The sequence below is a fragment of the Pinus tabuliformis genome, chromosome 4_2 (genome assembly GCF_031772625.1).
Source record: "Pinus tabuliformis cultivar Carrire ecotype Pingquan chromosome 4_2, CPIR1, whole genome shotgun sequence".
NCBI classification, from domain to species: Eukaryota; Viridiplantae; Streptophyta; class Pinopsida; order Pinales; family Pinaceae; genus Pinus; species Pinus tabuliformis.
In genome coordinates this window covers 19,563,204-19,580,719 of record NC_142304.1, presented here as the reverse complement: position 1 = coordinate 19,580,719, position 17,516 = coordinate 19,563,204, and the positions used below count along the sequence as shown (strand labels likewise).

Sequence of the window (17,516 nt, the reverse complement as noted above, 5' to 3'; positions counted from 1 at the left end):
TTAACTAGAAACTATTGCGAGCCCTTTGATTCTCTTATGCAAATACCCCTTTGTATACCCCTTTGTAGGTATGCAATGTCGCAATCTACAAACGCACAAGAATCTCAATGTGTTGTCCTTATTCTTCAATGGTGTCTTTCCTCAGATAATGAGATGGAACGCTCTTCTTCAACAATTTGCTATGCAAAGTCAGTTCATCTCCTATGGTACAAATAGATTCATATGCTCAGACAAATATTCAAGAATTATGCCAATTGGTTGTGGCAATTGACTCTTCACATGCCCAAATCGCCTCTTCCAAGGGATTGTAAATCCCTCACTATTTTGGCCAATTGATTCCTCTAAGGAAAGACAAATAAATTTTCTATGAATAATTCCCAAAACAATTTCTCACAATGTTATCCAATTGATTCTTCCAAGCCCCAAAATGATTCCTCTAACAAATTTCAAACCAAAATGTGTTTTGGAAAATACCTCCTTCAAGAGCTAAATCAATTTCTTCAATAGATAAAACCAACTTGTGGGATGCCAAATCGATTTTGTCTCAATGAATGTCAATCAATCTTTGTTTAGTAAATCCATATGCTAAATCAATTTTCCATAAAGGCTACTAAAAATGCCAAATGATTCTTCACAACCAAATCACTTCAATCAAAGGAATGCCAAATCCATTTCATTCAAAGGAAATCACTCTCTTTCCCTCAAGCAATCAAATCCTCAACTAAATTTTCTCCTTCATTTTATTTTTTTCCACTAATAGTAAATTCCCCAAGCCACTCAATCTCCGTCCTAGGAATAGAAACTGAATTTCATTTTCTTGGCCAAAAGGATTCAATTCCCTTTAGAGATTGCTTCCTCTTCTATAACTCGTGCCAATTTGTTTTGAATGGTTTTCCATGCTAGTGAAGGCACAATCTGGCAATTGGATTCAAGGGTTAATCCATTGTGGAGTCTATTCATGGAGGTTAGCTTGGAATGGGCCTCTTATAAAACCATGATTTTAATTTTTTTACACTTTAATGGAAGGCATGCATTTGCCCTTTTCCAAACCATGGTATTGACCTCTTCTCAATGTAGACACCCACCATGTTTTCATGAAGGCACCAGCCCCTTCTAACAATCACATCAACTTTATACAAATGATGATATCAACCCATTCTTAAATAAGACATTGGCTCCTCTTTGATGGAGGACATCAGTTCATTAGAATGTACCAACCGCTTTAAAGGACAACAACAAACTTTCAAAATGGAGGCACTGATCTCATACAACTTAACATGCCAAAGCATAAACCAATTGCTTTACCAAAGGCTTTATGAGGATTTTTAAAGGATATTAATTCGAGACGCTTCAAAATTTATAAAACCAAGGCACAAGGATATCTTTACTCATGATACTCCAAAGCAATTCACTCCAAGATCTTGTAAAAGGCTTTGCAAGCCTATTTCCCAACTTAAACAAAGACTTGATCTTGAAGAAAAACCTTTCAAAGGAGTGCAGAGAGAGGATATTCTATAATTGTAGAAGCAATTTCAAGGTGCCGCCAAATAGGCATAGGAGACTTCATTATCTTCCTAAATCCATTTCAATCAAATGTCGTTTTGTGGACTTTGGCAAAGCCTTTGATATCATTCCAGGGCACTCCCTATTTGAGAGACTTAAGTTGTGTTGAAATTTGATACCGGAGGACAGGGGGTTCCCTAAGGCTTTGATCTTTGGCCTAGGGAAAAGTGTCCAAAAGAATTTAATTTTTCTCCTAAAGTGACTTTATAATTTTTATAAAGTCAAATCTAATTTAAAAGTGACTTTAAGTGATAAAGTTACTAAAGTCTAATTTTAAAGTGACTTTTTTAAAGTCAATGAAAAATTAGAAAGGAAAAGTGACTTAGAAATAAATGACTAAGAGGGTCTTTATTAAAATGGGGTGAACTAAAAAATAGAAAGTGAGTTTTAAATGAGCATTTAATCTCAGCCCTAGATCTCAATCTATTTCAGCCATTGGATTTAGGGATCACCCAAAAGTCACTTAGGGTTAGATTAAAGGAGGAAAATGAGGAAAAGGTCATTCATTCTTTCATGAGCAGATTGAGAGAGAGAGAGCAAGAGAGCAAGGGAGATTTCTGAGTAGGAGGAGAAGGAGGCAGCAGCTTGGCACACATTCCAAGGCAGTTTACAGCAGCTTGGAGCAGGTCGTACAGCAGGTCATACAACAGTTCAGCAGTTCGTACAGCGTCCATACAGCTGATTTTCTGCACAGAAATCGAGGGTCGTACAGCAGATTTTATGCACAGAAATCGAGGGCTGTACAGCAGATTTTCTGCACAGAAATTGAGGGTCGTACAGCTGATTTTATGCACAGAAATCGAGGTCCGTATAGCAGTTCGTACAGTTCGTACAGCAGCTATACAGCAGTTTTCCAGTTGGCTGTGAGGCACGGAAAACGAGATAAGTTGTAAAAGTTTACTTGCTGATTTTTGCTGAATATTTCTCACTGTAAAAAGCATTTTTCAGAAATAAGGAGCTCTCGAACTGGTTTTCCCCAAGAGTTGTAGGGAGTTTTTCCAGGGTCACCTTGACCAAAAATCACTGTGTTTAAATGTGTTAAATGGCTGTTTGTACCTGCTGATTTTTTATTTCTGCATTTTCCAGCATTCTGTAAAATTTCCAGAATTTGTGTTTTCAGCAAAATTTATTTTTCAGTTGTTAAATGTATGGATATGGGAAAGGGCATTTAACTATTTTGGAGAAATAAGGTGAAACTGAAAACCGGGGTGGGAAATGAGAAATTTTTACATGGTATCAGAGGTTGAGTGCTGAAGTGCAGTTTGGGACAGCAAGGAGGAAAATTACAGCCTGCTGATTTTTCACTCAGAAAATTCCAGCAAGCTGATTTTTCACAAACAGCAGTTTTATCTTTACTACAGCAATGCTATTTTTCAGTTTTAGGACAGCAGGATGTCATTGGGATTGAGGGTGGAGGATAGGTTGGATGGGCATAGCAATTACAGCGTTTGGAATGAGAGAATGCAGAGTATCTTTGAGGAGGCAGAAGTCTGGGACATCATGGTGCATACCACACAGAACCCTGTTGTTGTGCCTACTGATGCCACTCAGTTAGCTGAGTATAATAAAAATAACAAGGGTAAAAGACTGATTCTAGACGGAGTCAAAGACCATTGCATTCCTCATGTGAAAGGAAACAAAAATGCCCATGAGATGTGGACAGCATTCTCCAATCTCTACCAGACTACCAATGAGAACCGGAAAATGGTCCTGAAGGAGAAGCTGAAGACTATTAAGATGGGCAATGATAGTGCAGCTGGATATCTCACAAAGATTACTAATGTGAGAGATGAGTTGGCAGCAGTTGGAGAGGACATTCCACCCACTGAGTTGGTGCGGATTGCAGTGAATGGCCTCCCCCGTTCATGGATGAACTTTGCTGATGGGATTTGTGCACGTGAGACCCTTCCCACATGGGAGAGGTTCTGGGATGATTGCATTCAGACAGAGATCAAGAAAGGTCAGCGTGGGGCAGCCAAGCCAGTTGAGCAGGATGAGGATGTAGCACTGTCAGCATGAGGCAAGAAAGGCAAAGGGAAAAAGCAGGCTTCCACAAGCAATGGTGGGGGCAAAGGCAAAGGTAAAGGTAAACAGGGTAACACACAGAAGGACTATTCCAAGGTGAAGTGTTGGAATTGTCAAAAGATGGGACACTATGCAGTTGTGTGTCCGAAGAAGAAGAAGAAGAAGGGGAAGACCTAGAGCGTGGCAGCTTCAGCAGAGGTTGAGGACTTTGCAGTTCGTTTTGACCGGGAGTTTAGGTTCACTGCGTATGAGTCCTCTAGTGCAGGATCACCTGCCACACAAGTTCGGAGGGAGCATGCTTTTCCCTCGATTAGCAGAGCATCTTCAGGTATCTGGTATGTGGATAGTGGGGCTTCACGTCACATGACAGGAGTCCGTGAGTACTTCTCAGAGCTTTCAGAGAGTGGCACTGATATAGAGGTAGTACTCAGTGATGACAGAATTGTTAGAGCAGTCGAGGTGGGGACACTGACATTTCAGAGGGAGTCCAAACCTCCTTTGAAGGTGTCAGATGTTCTTTATGTGCCAGGGATGAGGAAGAACCTCATATCCGTCTCAGCTTTGGAGGTCAGAGGATATGAGGTACTGTTCAGAGGAGGACAGGTGTTGATGTATCCCAGGGGTACTCTAGCAGATTCAGCTAGAGTGATAGGTGTACGCCATGCAAAGGTGTACAAGTTTGCATTCCAGTCCCTTTGGCATTGAGCAGTAGTACCGACAGCAGAGCTAGCAGTTCTGAGCTGAGTGAGATTTGGCACCGCAGGATGGGACATATGTATCATGGAGCCTTGAGGACCTTGCGGGAAATCACTACAGGTGTGCTAGATTTCGGTACTAATCACTTTGATACTTGCAGAGGATGTGCGATGGGCAAGTTTGCCAAATCCCCTTTTCCCAACAATGACAGCAGAGCGACTGGGATACTTGATTTGATTCATTCTGATGTGAGCGGTCGGATGTCTCATCTTTCCTTGAGTGGATATGAGTACTATGTTTTATTCATTGATGATCACTCCAGGAGGACCTGGATTTATTTCTTGAAGACCAAGAGTGAGGTCTTCAAGCGGTTTCAGGAGTTTAGAGCTCTTATGGAGACACAGACAGGTCGGAAGATCATGTCCCTGAGGTCGGACAATGGGGGAGAGTACAGCCTTGGAGAGTTTGTTGACTATTGTGCGGAGGCAGGCATTAGGAGGGAGTTCACTGTTCCTTACAACCCCCAGCAAAACGGGGTTGCGGAGAGGAAGAACAGATCCATCGTAGGGGCTGCCAAAGCCATGTTACATGATCAGGGGTTGCCATTGTTCTTGTGGGCAGAGGCCTGCAACACAGCTGTTTATTTGCAGAACAGGAGTCTGCATCGTGCCTTGGGGAACATGACTCCGGAGGAGACTTTTTCTGGGAAGAAGCCTGATATTGGTCATTTTCGTATCTTTGGGTGCATCACATACTCCTACATACCCAAAAAGAAGAGGACCAAACTAGAGCCCACCGCAGAGAAGGGTATCTTTGTGGGCTATAATGAGACCTCAAAGGCCTTTCGGATTTACATTCCTGCCAAGAGGAAAGTTGTTGTCAGATGGGATGTGAAGTTCGAGGAGGACATGGCCTTTAGGAGGTCACAGGAGTTAGAGTATCTGGATCAGTCAGACCCTCGATAGCAGTTGAGTCAGTCGCAGGGATCCAGTGGGCAGGGATCAGGAGGATCCGGAGGTACATTTATGAGGATGTCAGGTTCGTCAGTGAGCAGTGGCTCACCGAGCCAGAGGGGTGGTGCTCCGGGCAGCATGCAGAGCAGTTCGCTAGGGAGTCCACTGATGGACAGTTCACACGGTACCTCAGCTTCTACAGGTTCAGGTGCAAGCAGGAGGACAGCAAACAGAAAGTCAGGAGTTCAGGCTCCTGATGATGATGGGGAGGAGGAATTTCATTCTCCTATGGGAGAAGTGCACTCAGGGAAGAGGAAGCCCAAGTGGCTTCAGGACACCTTGAGAGATGCCACATCTGTTGCTGAGCCTAAGAGGCCGGTCAGAGAGAGTAGACCACCTGAGAGGTTTTGTAGCTATATGGCAATGGTTACCAGCATCCTTGACTCTGAGCCTTCTAGCTATGAGGATGCAACTAGCCAACAGGTCTGGAGAGAGGCCATGCAGGAGGAGTATTCTTCTATCATGAAGAATGATGTTTGGGAGGTAGTGCCGAGGCCTGAGGGCAAATCCATGGTTACTTCCAGATGGCTTTACAAGGTAAAGCATGCTGCAGATGGCAGCATTGAGAAATTCAAAGCGAGGTTTGTGGCTAGAGGGTTCTCCCAGGTAGAGGGAGTTGATTATGAGGAGACCTTCGATCCCGTGGCTCGATATACTTCGATCCGCTCCATTATATCGATAGCAGCAGAGATGGGTTGGAAGATCCACCAGATGGATTTGAAGACTGCATTTCTCAATGGCTTCATACAGGAGGAGGTGTACATTGAGCAGCCACAGGGCTTTGAGGTGCATAGGAAGGAGTCCCATGTGTGCAGACTGAAGAAGGCCCTTTATGGCTTAAAGCAAGCTCCCAGAGCTTGGTACTCCAGGATAGATACATACTTGCAGGGATGGGTTTCACAAAGAGTGAGGCAGATCCGAACCTTTACTTTATTGTGATAGGTGAGGAGCCTCTCATTCTGGTGTTGTATGTGGATGACTTGGTCATTACAGGTGCAGAGAGACTCATAGAGCACTGCAAGAGAGATCTTGCGGCGAAGTTTGAGATGAAGGACATCGGCTTGATGCATTACTTTTTGGGTTTGGAGGTGTGGCAGGAGGAGGGGCATTTCTTCCTGGGGCAGGGGAAGTATATTGTGGACATCCTTGGCAGATTCCACATGGAGGATTGTAGACCCATGTCGACACCGATGATCACCAACTGGAAGAAGCTTCATGCTTCGGATTCCGAGTTGGTGGATCCCACATTGTACAGGCAACTGATTGGTTCCTTGATGTATTTGGTCAGCACTAGACCAGATATTTGTTTTGCAGTCAACACGATGAGTCAGTTTATGTGTGAGCCTAGGAAGGTTCACTGGGTGGCTGCAAAACACATTTTGCGGTACTTGCAGGGGACAGTGGATTATGGTCTGGACTACAAGCAGGGGGATGGAGTGAGACTGGCAGGTTATACTGATTCTGATTGGGCAGGTTGTGCTTCTGATAGGAAGAGCACTTCAGGGTGCTGTTTTGGGTTGGGTTCGGCAGTAGTGTCATGGTTCAGCCGAAAGCAGCAGTCAGTAGCATTGAGTTCAATGGAAGCAGAGTATATGGCAGTCAGTCTAGCTAGTTGTGAGGCCATCTGGCTTCGCAAGATGTTGTTTGGCTTATTTGGTCAGCCGTTGAGACCTTCAGTGATTTACTGTGATAATCAGAGTTGCATTAAACTCACGGAGAATCCAGTATTTCATGACAGGTCAAAGCATATCGGGATCAAACATCATTTCATCAGAGACTGTGTTCAGGAGGGCGCTGTGAAGCTTGAGTATATTCCCAATGATGAGCAAGTTGCAGATATTCTTACCAAAGCCTTACCACGGGGCAAGCATGACTACTTCAGAGACAAGATGGGTGTGGTGAGGAACACCTTCCTCGGTAAGAGGGAGTGTTGAAATTTGGTACCGGAGGACAGGTGGTTCCCTAAGGCTTTGATCTTTGGCCTAGGGAAAAGTGTCCAAAAGAATTTAATTTTTCTCCTAAAGTGACTTTATAATTTTTATAAAGTCAAATCTAATTTAAAAGTGACTTTAAGTGATAAAGTTACTAAAGTCTAATTTTAAAGTGACTTTATTAAAGTCAATGAAAAATTAGAAAGGAAAAGTGACTTTGGAAATAAATGACTAAGTGGGTCTTTATTAAAGTGGGGTGAATTAAAAAATAGAAAGTGAGATTTAAATGAGCATTTAATCTCAGCCCTGGATCTCAATCTATTTCAGCCATTGGATTTAAGGATCACCCAAAAGTCATTTAGGGTTAGATTAAAGGAGGAAAAGGTCATTCATTCTTTCATGAGCAGATTGAGAGAGAGAGAGCAAGAGAGCAAGGGAGATTTCTGAGGAGGCAGCAGCTTGGCACACATTCCAAGGCAGTTTACAGCAGCTTGGAGTAGGCCGTACAGCAGGAGAAGGCCATACAGCAGGCCGTACAACAGTGCAGCAATCCATACAGCGTCCGTACAGCTGATTTTCTGCACAAAAATCGAGGGTCGTACAGCAGTTTTACAGCAGTTTTCCAGTTGGCTGTGAGGCACGAAAAACGAGATAAGTTGTAAAAGTTTACATGCTGATTTTTGCTGAATATTTCTCACTGTAAAAAACATTTTTCAGAAATAAGAAGGATCTCTCGAACTGGTTTTCCCCAAGAGTTGTAGGGGGTTTTTCCAGGGTCACCTTGACCAAAAATTACTGTGTTTAAATGTGTTAAATGGCTGTTTGTACCTGCTGATTTTTTATTTCTGCATTTTCCAGCATTCTGTAAAATTTCCAGAATTTGTGTTTTCAGCAAAATTTATTTTTCAGTTGTTAAATGTATGGATATGGGAAAGGGCATTTAACTATTTTGGAGAAATAAGGTGAAACTGAAAACCGAGGTGGGAAATGAGAAATTTTTACAAGTTGATGGGGCTCACAAACATGACAATGTCACTATTTATGATCCTATGAGGTGACTATTAGTAAGCTCCGTAGTAGAATAAGCAATATTGATGACATAGCACAAGAAGATTCAAGCGAGAGAGCCCCAGGGATAGCTCAACCAGTTGTCCCCGATATTGTTGAGCATTTGGCTAATTCCATGACAAGAAGTTCCTAATTTGAATCTTCATGGGATAGGCCCACTAGTCTGCGTTAATGGGTTTATTAGGGATGCTACCAAAAAATGTGGGGAAGCATCCCTTTGGTTTCCTCACGAGGTTTCTCTTGGATAAAAAAGAATCAAGCAAGGGTGTCCACTCTCTCCCACACTTTCTAGGATTTCTGGTGATAAATTAGAGAACTTTATTCAAAATTTGTAGGTGATTAAAGTAGCTACCTTCACATTGGGATTCCTATTGCCATTTTATTATTTGCATATGACATTGTCGACCTATCCCACACAGTTGCAAACCTCCAAAATTAACTAGCCATTTCGAGATCATCATGGGATAACCATGGTTTACAAATTTGTAGGCCAACCTTGCAAAGACAGATTATGACCTTCAACATATTTAAGAAAGAGACATTGAATACTATTTTCACCTACGAAGGATAAGTGGTAGAAGAAATGACAACATAGGCATGCCTTGGAGTGATATTCTCTAATTTATCTTATAGTACAATCCAAGTAGCAAGCTTAAGGTTGAGTAAACGAAATACGATAATAACCACCTTGGAAAGATGAGGTTTCTAGCTTTAATTTTGGAATATATTGGTTAAGATCTACCTTTTCAATACTTTAGTTTCATCTCCTCACCTTTATCGTTGTGAGAAATGAAGCTTATTCCTAAGGCAAATAGATCAACACTACATTGACAGGATACGCATTACTATGCTTTCAAAGCATATTTGAACCAAGAAAATGATTATGCACTCTATTTCCTTAGTTGAGTTTGATGCTTGCCTTCTCTTCACCTCAATGGTTTCCATGACATGACCATGTTGTACAAGGTTCAATGTATGGTTGACTCCTGCTCAAGGTTTAAGAGACATCCCTATCTAGTTTTCTAATCCTCTACGCAACCTACTACTTAAGGTAATGAATCTAGTTGGCATGATAGAGATTTTTTTCTCCTCCAACAAATAAACTTGGATATCGATTCCCATTACCTTACTAAGAGAGATATTGATAAAAATTTTAAAGCAACGATCTATAAAGCAAACTTGAAATCCACATGGATTGAGCCAAAAGGGCCCCTAGCTCTAAAGCTTCAACATTAATTCCACACTTACATGCAGTGGACGACCTCATGTATATACTTAAAAATTATATCAGATTGTAATTATCTTGTGGTTTAAGAGTTCCTCTAGATTAGCTTCAAGTTTGTTCCCATCAACTGCACTTAGAGATAGATCATCATTTTTCAGAGGAGCATCACACCTAGTGCCTTGAATATGTATTATATTCTCTTCATAATTTATATTTTATAGCCATTAATTAACTACAAAGTAAACAGTACAGAAAAAATAAAATACACATATAATACGTGTTCAGACTTAAGTCATAAACCAACGACTAAGTCTCATTAAAAAAACCTAAGTCATAAGACCATTTCATTGTCATATGCCCAATCATTACGAGATCTACGACCATTATCATTACTTGTACACAAACTTTCCTTGTTCCTTGCACGCTTTTGCACAGTACAAGGACCCATTCCTTCATAAGATGCTTCACTTCCACCTCCAATAAAATGCCTTTAGAGCTATATTGCTAGTTCTAGACTCATCACTTCTTACTTTCAGCCATTATATGGTTCCAACTTCCATTCGCAAGAGGCATCGTGGCCAAATTTCCAATAGAAGGTCGATCAAGCAATGCAAAGTCCAATGCACCCAACTAGTACCCACGTCTTAAGAGAGCTTCTAGGTGACATCATTTTAGGTTCTTCGATGGTGCCTTTTGGATCCTTGTGCATTGTGTTCTTATAAGATTCCTAGTGGTTGATTGCACCAAGAGCAGCAAGGTGCACAGGCCAAGTAAGATGTGTCACATCTATAACATTTAAAACTAAATTTAAAAAAAAATGTCCACAAAAATAAAAATGAAAAATTTTAAAATTAACAGCCCCACGAGGATAGGCGAGTTGGTAATCACACTACGGTGAAGTTCGTTAGAAAGGCGGGCTCCGTACTAAAGGTCACGAGTTCAATTCCCCCGGACTAACCCAGCGCTGTGGAGAGGGGCGGGCGCAGCTCCCAGTGGTTATAGAGGTAGCGGTCAAAATCGACCCCGTGTAACGCGAGTCGCGAGGCTGCCCCTGTTGCCGATTCCACTATATACATAAAATAAAATAAAAAAATAAATAAATAAATAAAAATAAATAAAATAATAAATAAATAAATAATAAATAATAAAATAAAATAAAATAAAATAAAAATAAAAAAACTAACTATAATAATAAAAAACTAAAAAAACTATAATAATTATAAATCTTTATAAGATAAGATAGATCATTTTATGATGTCCAACAAATGACCACAATAAGTAGGTCAATGAGACTGTTGAGTGCACATATATTGATACAAAATGAGAGTACAAATCTAGCTCCTAAATAAAGCAAGAGACAAAAAGTAAGAGGAACAACATGAGGTAATACCCTGATCTAAAATCTAAGTAGAGCTTTGAAAGGGAACTACAAAGTTGGGTGAGATGGACCCAAAATCTGAAATACAAAGACTAAGAGTCATTCAAGCTCTGCTAGTAACTGCTCTCCTAACATTCAAAGGCCAAATGCAAGAAGCTTAGGATAGAACATTATACTAGAACATAATCTGGACTATGTACTCTGTTGTTTTCTGCACAAGGTCACCCCTGGGAGGCCTCTCCTGAGTCCTCGCTACTTGTGCAAGGTTTGGAGCAGCCATGTCCCTGGGGTGGTAATAGTCCCCCAAGCTTGCACTAATCTCGAGCCAAGGAATGTACTATTAATGATCTATATCTTGCCCCTGGTAGGATGCTCGAGATAATTATATCTATTTTTCTTTGGATCCTTCTCAATGCTCCTTATATCTATGATTAAAATCAATCTACGTTGATTGTATCTCTTTAAAGCCTTCTTTTACTTTTCACTTTTTCATAGATATGTTTCTAGCATTCCCTATGTATTCTGTTTGCTCTTTTGGTAATCTCTTGCCACTTTTTCCTAAAGTTGACTCTAGTACTCCCTAAGCATTATTTTATTTTTGTCCTTTTGCTAGTCTCGTAGGGGTGCTTTAGCACTCCTGGTATTTCCTTTTCTTTGTAATTGTATACACTAGCCGATTTCAGGAATTAGTTGGCATTAATATTTACACTATAATTATAAATTGAATTGTTAGACAGCGTGTGCTATCACGAAGTTGCATAACCAAATCTCGAATATCAGCTGAACCTCAATTTTAAAAGTAATGACCTTATTCACCATGTTAGGTTTCCACAATGTCCAATGGGTAGTTGGCGAACAGCACAACCCATCGTTCCCGGGCAGCAGTAAAACAAGGAACTGCTTTAAGTGAGGAAACCAAATGTTAAGCAATGTTTCCAATCATCATGCTGGACAAAACATATATCATCTTCGAAAATATCAGTGATGACAAACTCCCCTCTTCCTTTTTCTTAATTGTCATTTGGAACGAGATAAATCTGATGCGCTATTTATCACCAATTAGCTTGATTTCACCAAACTTTTACTCATCCGCCCAATTTAATTACAACCAAAAAAAGAGCAAAGTTAAGTTAAAACCTGGTACTTTCAACAAAATATTGTACAAATTAGGACAATTACTTTTATATAAAATTTATGTTCCTTCATGATATTCGGAGATGAATTCCATGTTTTGGACTAAATCTAAAGCATTTACTGTAACTGTAGGGAATAAAGGAATGGGCAGTCTACCATTTTAAAGTCGTCCATAACTTCTGCAATCTTCTCGATTTCGAGAATTTCGCTTTTTCCATCGTACGGAGGTAAGGCATTAACAGCGGCATTGGAAGGCAATGGAACTCTGAAACGTCTGCCCAGAATGTAACCTAGTCCAAGACATCCAGCACCGACTGCCAGAATTTTCAGACACGTAAGATCCATTGATTTTCGTCCTTGAATCTCTGCGAACATTGTAAAAAAAAAAGTGAACACTCCTTTTTTTTTTCCAATTTCTGCTCAAATTCTGATCCTTGAAGCCAAATGCTGAATAATTAGTCTTTGCGGCCAAACGTTCAGCAAATCCTGTAATAACGTTGCGTGCAAATCCTTAGACTCGAGTATGCAAAGGATCTCTGCTGGAAAGCCTAGCAATTAAGAAAAGCCCTAAGTGTCCTAGAACTTGTCTTCAACTTTTGAATCCTCGTTGAGATCCTAAAATTCGTTTTTTTCCCGTGTTGCGTACAAACAGTTCAACTGGATTGATTTGAACGGCTTCTGATCATGGGCTGTTTTGACGAAGCATTTAAACAAATCAATAGGGGAAATGGAAACGCCGTAAGCCCTGTTTTAAGCGAGAATGCGCTGGCCGTCAGAATTCCAAAGGGTTGTTAGAGTGTCTGACATTTAAAAAGTGTGACTTGAATGTTATATTTCGAATTTATAATCATTCTTTATACTCACTTTAACTTTGTTTCACTTACCATCACATGACATTAAAAACCTCTAAAAGATATATACTAGCATAATCACATGAGTGAATGTGGTTCTTAGATCGGTGTCATTCCACTTCCACTATGCAATAAATCTTGATTTAGTGATCTGGCCTATTGCAATCCATTTGAATGTCAATTGAATAAAATAAAGCAAATGAAATAAAAATCAAACTATATAAAACAAACTAGAATGTTTAGGTAGAAGAAATAGGTTACAACAAACTATTTTGATTCCATTTTCATTAATCTTTGTATGTGGCTATCAATAAGTTACATTAAATTTATAATCATAATCTTATTAGGTAAATATAAAAATATAAATAGGTAAATATAAAAATATAAATATGGATTTAGAGATGTAATAAAATTATTTTTGGTTGATGTAAAGGAGATGACGAGAATATATTAGCATAATTGATTCTTCACCATAAAATTGGGGTTTGTAATTAAAAGACAGATTAATGTGTGAAGGTTCAATAGGGGATGCCTATTGGTGTAAAAAAAAAATTACATCAAGATTTAGTTTAAAAGAGAGTAGAAAAATGTGAAGGTAGAGGAGATTACATATAAAAAATTAAGTTTTATGAAATGACCTCGAGAAAGAAAATATGGGAAGAATGTTCTATATGTTACATTTGTAATCACAAGGGATGTGATGGGTGAAGGCAATGGATCTAAATCTTAGGAGGGCTTATAGTCTAAATTCGAATGTATAAACCCTAAAGTCATATTTTTATGCAAAAATGGAACTTGATAAATATGTAATTGACAGAGTAAACCCTAATTAAAAGTTGATTCCATCAACAAGACACCATATAAAAAAGGCAATATGAAGAGTGAAGGTTGGGAAGGAGAGGTCTCAAAATTGGTCTCATTGCATGTAATGTTTTTTCTTAATGGAGTCATTCTCAAAATCTTTGTCTCTTTATTTTGTGATGTATTCAGTTCTTGCATTTTATCAATGTTCTTGTGATTAATTTCATCGCAGATATGTATGTTCTCTCTCATCCTCTCTCGGTGTTCAAGCTTCTTGGATCTTAGCCCCAAAGATCCAGGTCAGTGGTATTAGAGCATATTACAACTCCATGAGAACAAGAATTTGAAACATATTTCAGTTTCAAAGTTTTCCAGCACCTCCTTTTGGCACTTTTGGAGATCATTTGTTTAGCCATACACTGTAAGTATCATAGTTGGTCCATGAACATTATAGGGTGTTCTACCCCCATATCTTCATTCAACATTGCAGGAGCATTCATACATGGATTCACTACATCCATTGGTTTGCAACATGATGGTTCCATAACCTCTATAGCAACACATGTCACTCTACTAACCCTTGGCATCCTTTATGGCCCTCTACATTTGGTATTCCCACATTCATTTTTATTGTAGATTTATTCAACCATGCCATTTTTTTATGAAGCACATAGAAACTTGGACATCCTCAATTCACCCATTTCTCAGCTTGTCCATGGTGGTATCGCCGTCATAGAAGCACAATAATGGATGAAACACATGGCAGCAAACTTCATGTAGGTGTCACAACCTCTACAGAGCACTTCAGAGGGTGGACAATAGCTCATTTCAAAGGATTTGTCGTTACCTTAAGTGAATTTTTTACGGAATTTGATTTGGCTTCCTCATTTGAGAGATATAATTGATTGTAGACATACATGTTCGTAAAGCTACATGAGCACACGTACCTTGAGTTTCAAAAATGATTTTCTCAATCCACATATCATTACAAAGAAACCTTATATCAATTTGAAGGTATCTTTAATACCTCGAATGGATGTTTCACAAAATTTGATTTTATCATCTACAACAAAAGTTATCAACAAAGTTCTAGCAATAGGTCCATTGCCAAAAAAATAAAAATAAACCCATGTTTACAGGTCATCCACAAACCCACAGACATGGGTAAACCACACAAAACCCTTTTCTAAGCTTGTCATTTCCAAATCGATTAAGGGTCATCCGCAAACCCACGGTAATGGGTTAACCACATAAAACCCTTCTCTTCATTAGCACTTGGCACATTGTAATCATGATGGTTATGGGTCATCCACAAACCCATGGTTATGAGTTAACCACACAAAACATTTATGTTCATTGCCACATGGCATATTGTAATCATAATGGGGTCCCTCCCTTTTTTTTGGCATAGGTGAATGTTGGGGACCATCATTTTCTAGGTTGGGGGGGGTGGGGGGGGGGGGGTGGGGTTGTGTTGGCGCATGGGATTTATCTGAATCTTACACAGGCTTATAGTCTAAATTCAAATCTATAACTCATAAAGTCATATATTTATGTAAAATAGAAACTTGATAGATATGTAACTAAGGGAGAAAACCTTAATTAAAAGTTGACTTTGGCGATAAGACACCTTATAAGAAGGCAATAAAAAGAGAGTAAAGGTTCAGAAGCAAAGGTCCCAAAATTGACCTCGTTACATGTAATTGTTCTTCTTAATGGAATCATTCTCTCTCTCTCTCTCTCTCTCTCTCTCTCTCTCTCTCTCTCTTTTGTGATGTATTCAGTTCTTTCATTTTGATTAATGTTATTGTGATTAGTTTCATGGAAGATCTGTATGTTTTCTCTCCTCCTCTCTCAACATTCAAGCTTCCTAGATCTTAGCCCCCAAGGTCTGAATCATTTAAGCAATCAACCACTTAGCATAGGTATTCAATTCCCTTGAAAATGCACTAAGAACTTCATCAAAACATAATGTTCAACGTTCTATGGTTTGATGTGGCAATTAGCTCCACTAGAAAATATTATTTTGTTGGAAGTTTGTCTGAACTATTTTCATGGTATGGATTGGAACTCCATAGTGAGGGCACATAAATCTCGAGAAGAATTCTATAATACATGCCTTGAACCTTGGATGATTGGTGTCATTTGTATATTAACAGGATGCTTGTTGAAGATTGGTAGTTTCTTAGTAATTTAGAGTGTCATTTTGTTCTTTTTGAGATTAATTTTGTGGGTAAAAGGCATATCTATTAAGGAATCTTGTTATATTGATACCATAGATAATAAAGAAGTGGAGTTGAAAATTAGGGGATGGGATCTTTTCCCTTCTCTAGGGCATCTAATTCATTCCTCCAAGTGGTCAATTCAAGCTCAGGGTCTGGGAGGCAGGCACAAAGGTCATGGTTTTGGTTTCAGAAGTAGTTTAATTCTATTGTCTAAAACCAATTAGTTCCCTCTATTTTCTCTCATCCCTTTAGGTTTTCCTTTATATGTTTCTCTTTCACTCTGGTAATTACTTAAGGCTTTCTATAAGCTAAAAGTTATTATTTGTGACTGTTCAATTCTCTTTAGTCATATTTCCATGTTTGGCTTGTTGTTTCCTTTTATTTCAACTCAGTCAAGACCGCTCTCTTTTACTTTCTAATATTTTCTCCTTAGAGTATCTTCTTGGATTTTCTTTGAATGCGCATTCTACCCCTACTCTTTTCGATCTATCCTTGGCACCCTGTCTCTTCTCAAGGACCTTTGTTTTATTATTTATTGGGTGTTCTAGCTTTAGTCTCTTCCCCTTTTCACTTCCCTTTCCTCTTGTTGATTCGTTAGTTATAATGATTTGTCCTCATCATACTAGTAATTGTAGAGGGGGTGAGTTTAGTATTCCCCTTCTAGCTCGAGAACCCAACTTGTGGCAGAGAGATATGTTTTTGTTCATATTATGGCAACCCCTCCTCTCATATGTAGGGAAATTAAAGAATTGAATTGAGAGGCCATAATTGAAAGACACTTCATCATTGACAAAAGTCGAAGAAGAGGTAGGGAGTTGGGTGCCAAATACTAGAAATACCATAACCAAATATACAAGGTATATGCAGACAATGGATACCTATTAGCGGATGAAAACCATAATGGGGAAGGTCTTATTAGAATTATTAGAAATACAACAAGAAATTCTCCTTTGCATTGACAAAATGCAACACCACACAGGAATTTGATGGATAGAGTCTCAATCCTTGCTAAGCAGCAAGCAAACCTTTATCTCTCGACATCTGAGATGGAGGGTGATATACTAGCACCATTCATGTCCATTCTCTATTGAAATAGATGATTCCCCTTCACCATTTGCTTAAATATGATAGTAGCAGCTTAGCTACGATCATAAATATTGTTAGTTCAAATTTGTCTTGCAAATTGTTAAATTATTTCGAGCTATATTATCTATTTAGTTTTTGTTATATAGTTCAAACAATACAAATGAACAAAAGCTATATTATTATGCTACTAGTCTAGCTTCCTCAGTGGCAAACTAGCAGGCATAAAATATGATGTATGTTATATTTTAATTAGGTATTATAATCTCTAATTGATTTACCAAAAAAAACATTTGTATTCATGAAAAAAATGTTTTTGATGGGGAGGTTAAAGGTTCCAATCCAATCAGTCCTTCATGGTTACTATTGGTGAGAGTGTTTGACTTCATCCTCCATCCAGATATTTTAGGCAGGAGAGGGTTTTCTTAAAAAAGAAAAGAAAAACAGTTATGTGTTAAATAAACTAAGCATGTGGACAAGATTCAACATCTAGTGCTCCTTTGAAAGTCGACAAGATCCATGT

The 17,516-nt window shown here is 39.1% G+C and overlaps 1 protein-coding gene across 1 annotated transcript in view; it reads right to left on the bottom strand.

Moving 5' to 3' along the window:
- Window positions 1-12,855, bottom strand: part of LOC149168155 (Peptidyl-tRNA hydrolase II (PTH2) family protein) — a 205,331-nt gene extending 192,476 nt beyond the window's left edge. Inside the window, exon 1 of the mRNA XM_089426892.1 lies at window positions 12,190-12,855. Within this exon, the coding sequence (XP_089283018.1) occupies window positions 12,190-12,408 (219 nt within the window). The 5' untranslated portion in view covers window positions 12,409-12,855. The remainder of the gene's footprint in view (window positions 1-12,189) is intronic.
- Window positions 12,856-17,516: the final 4,661 nt, after the last annotated feature.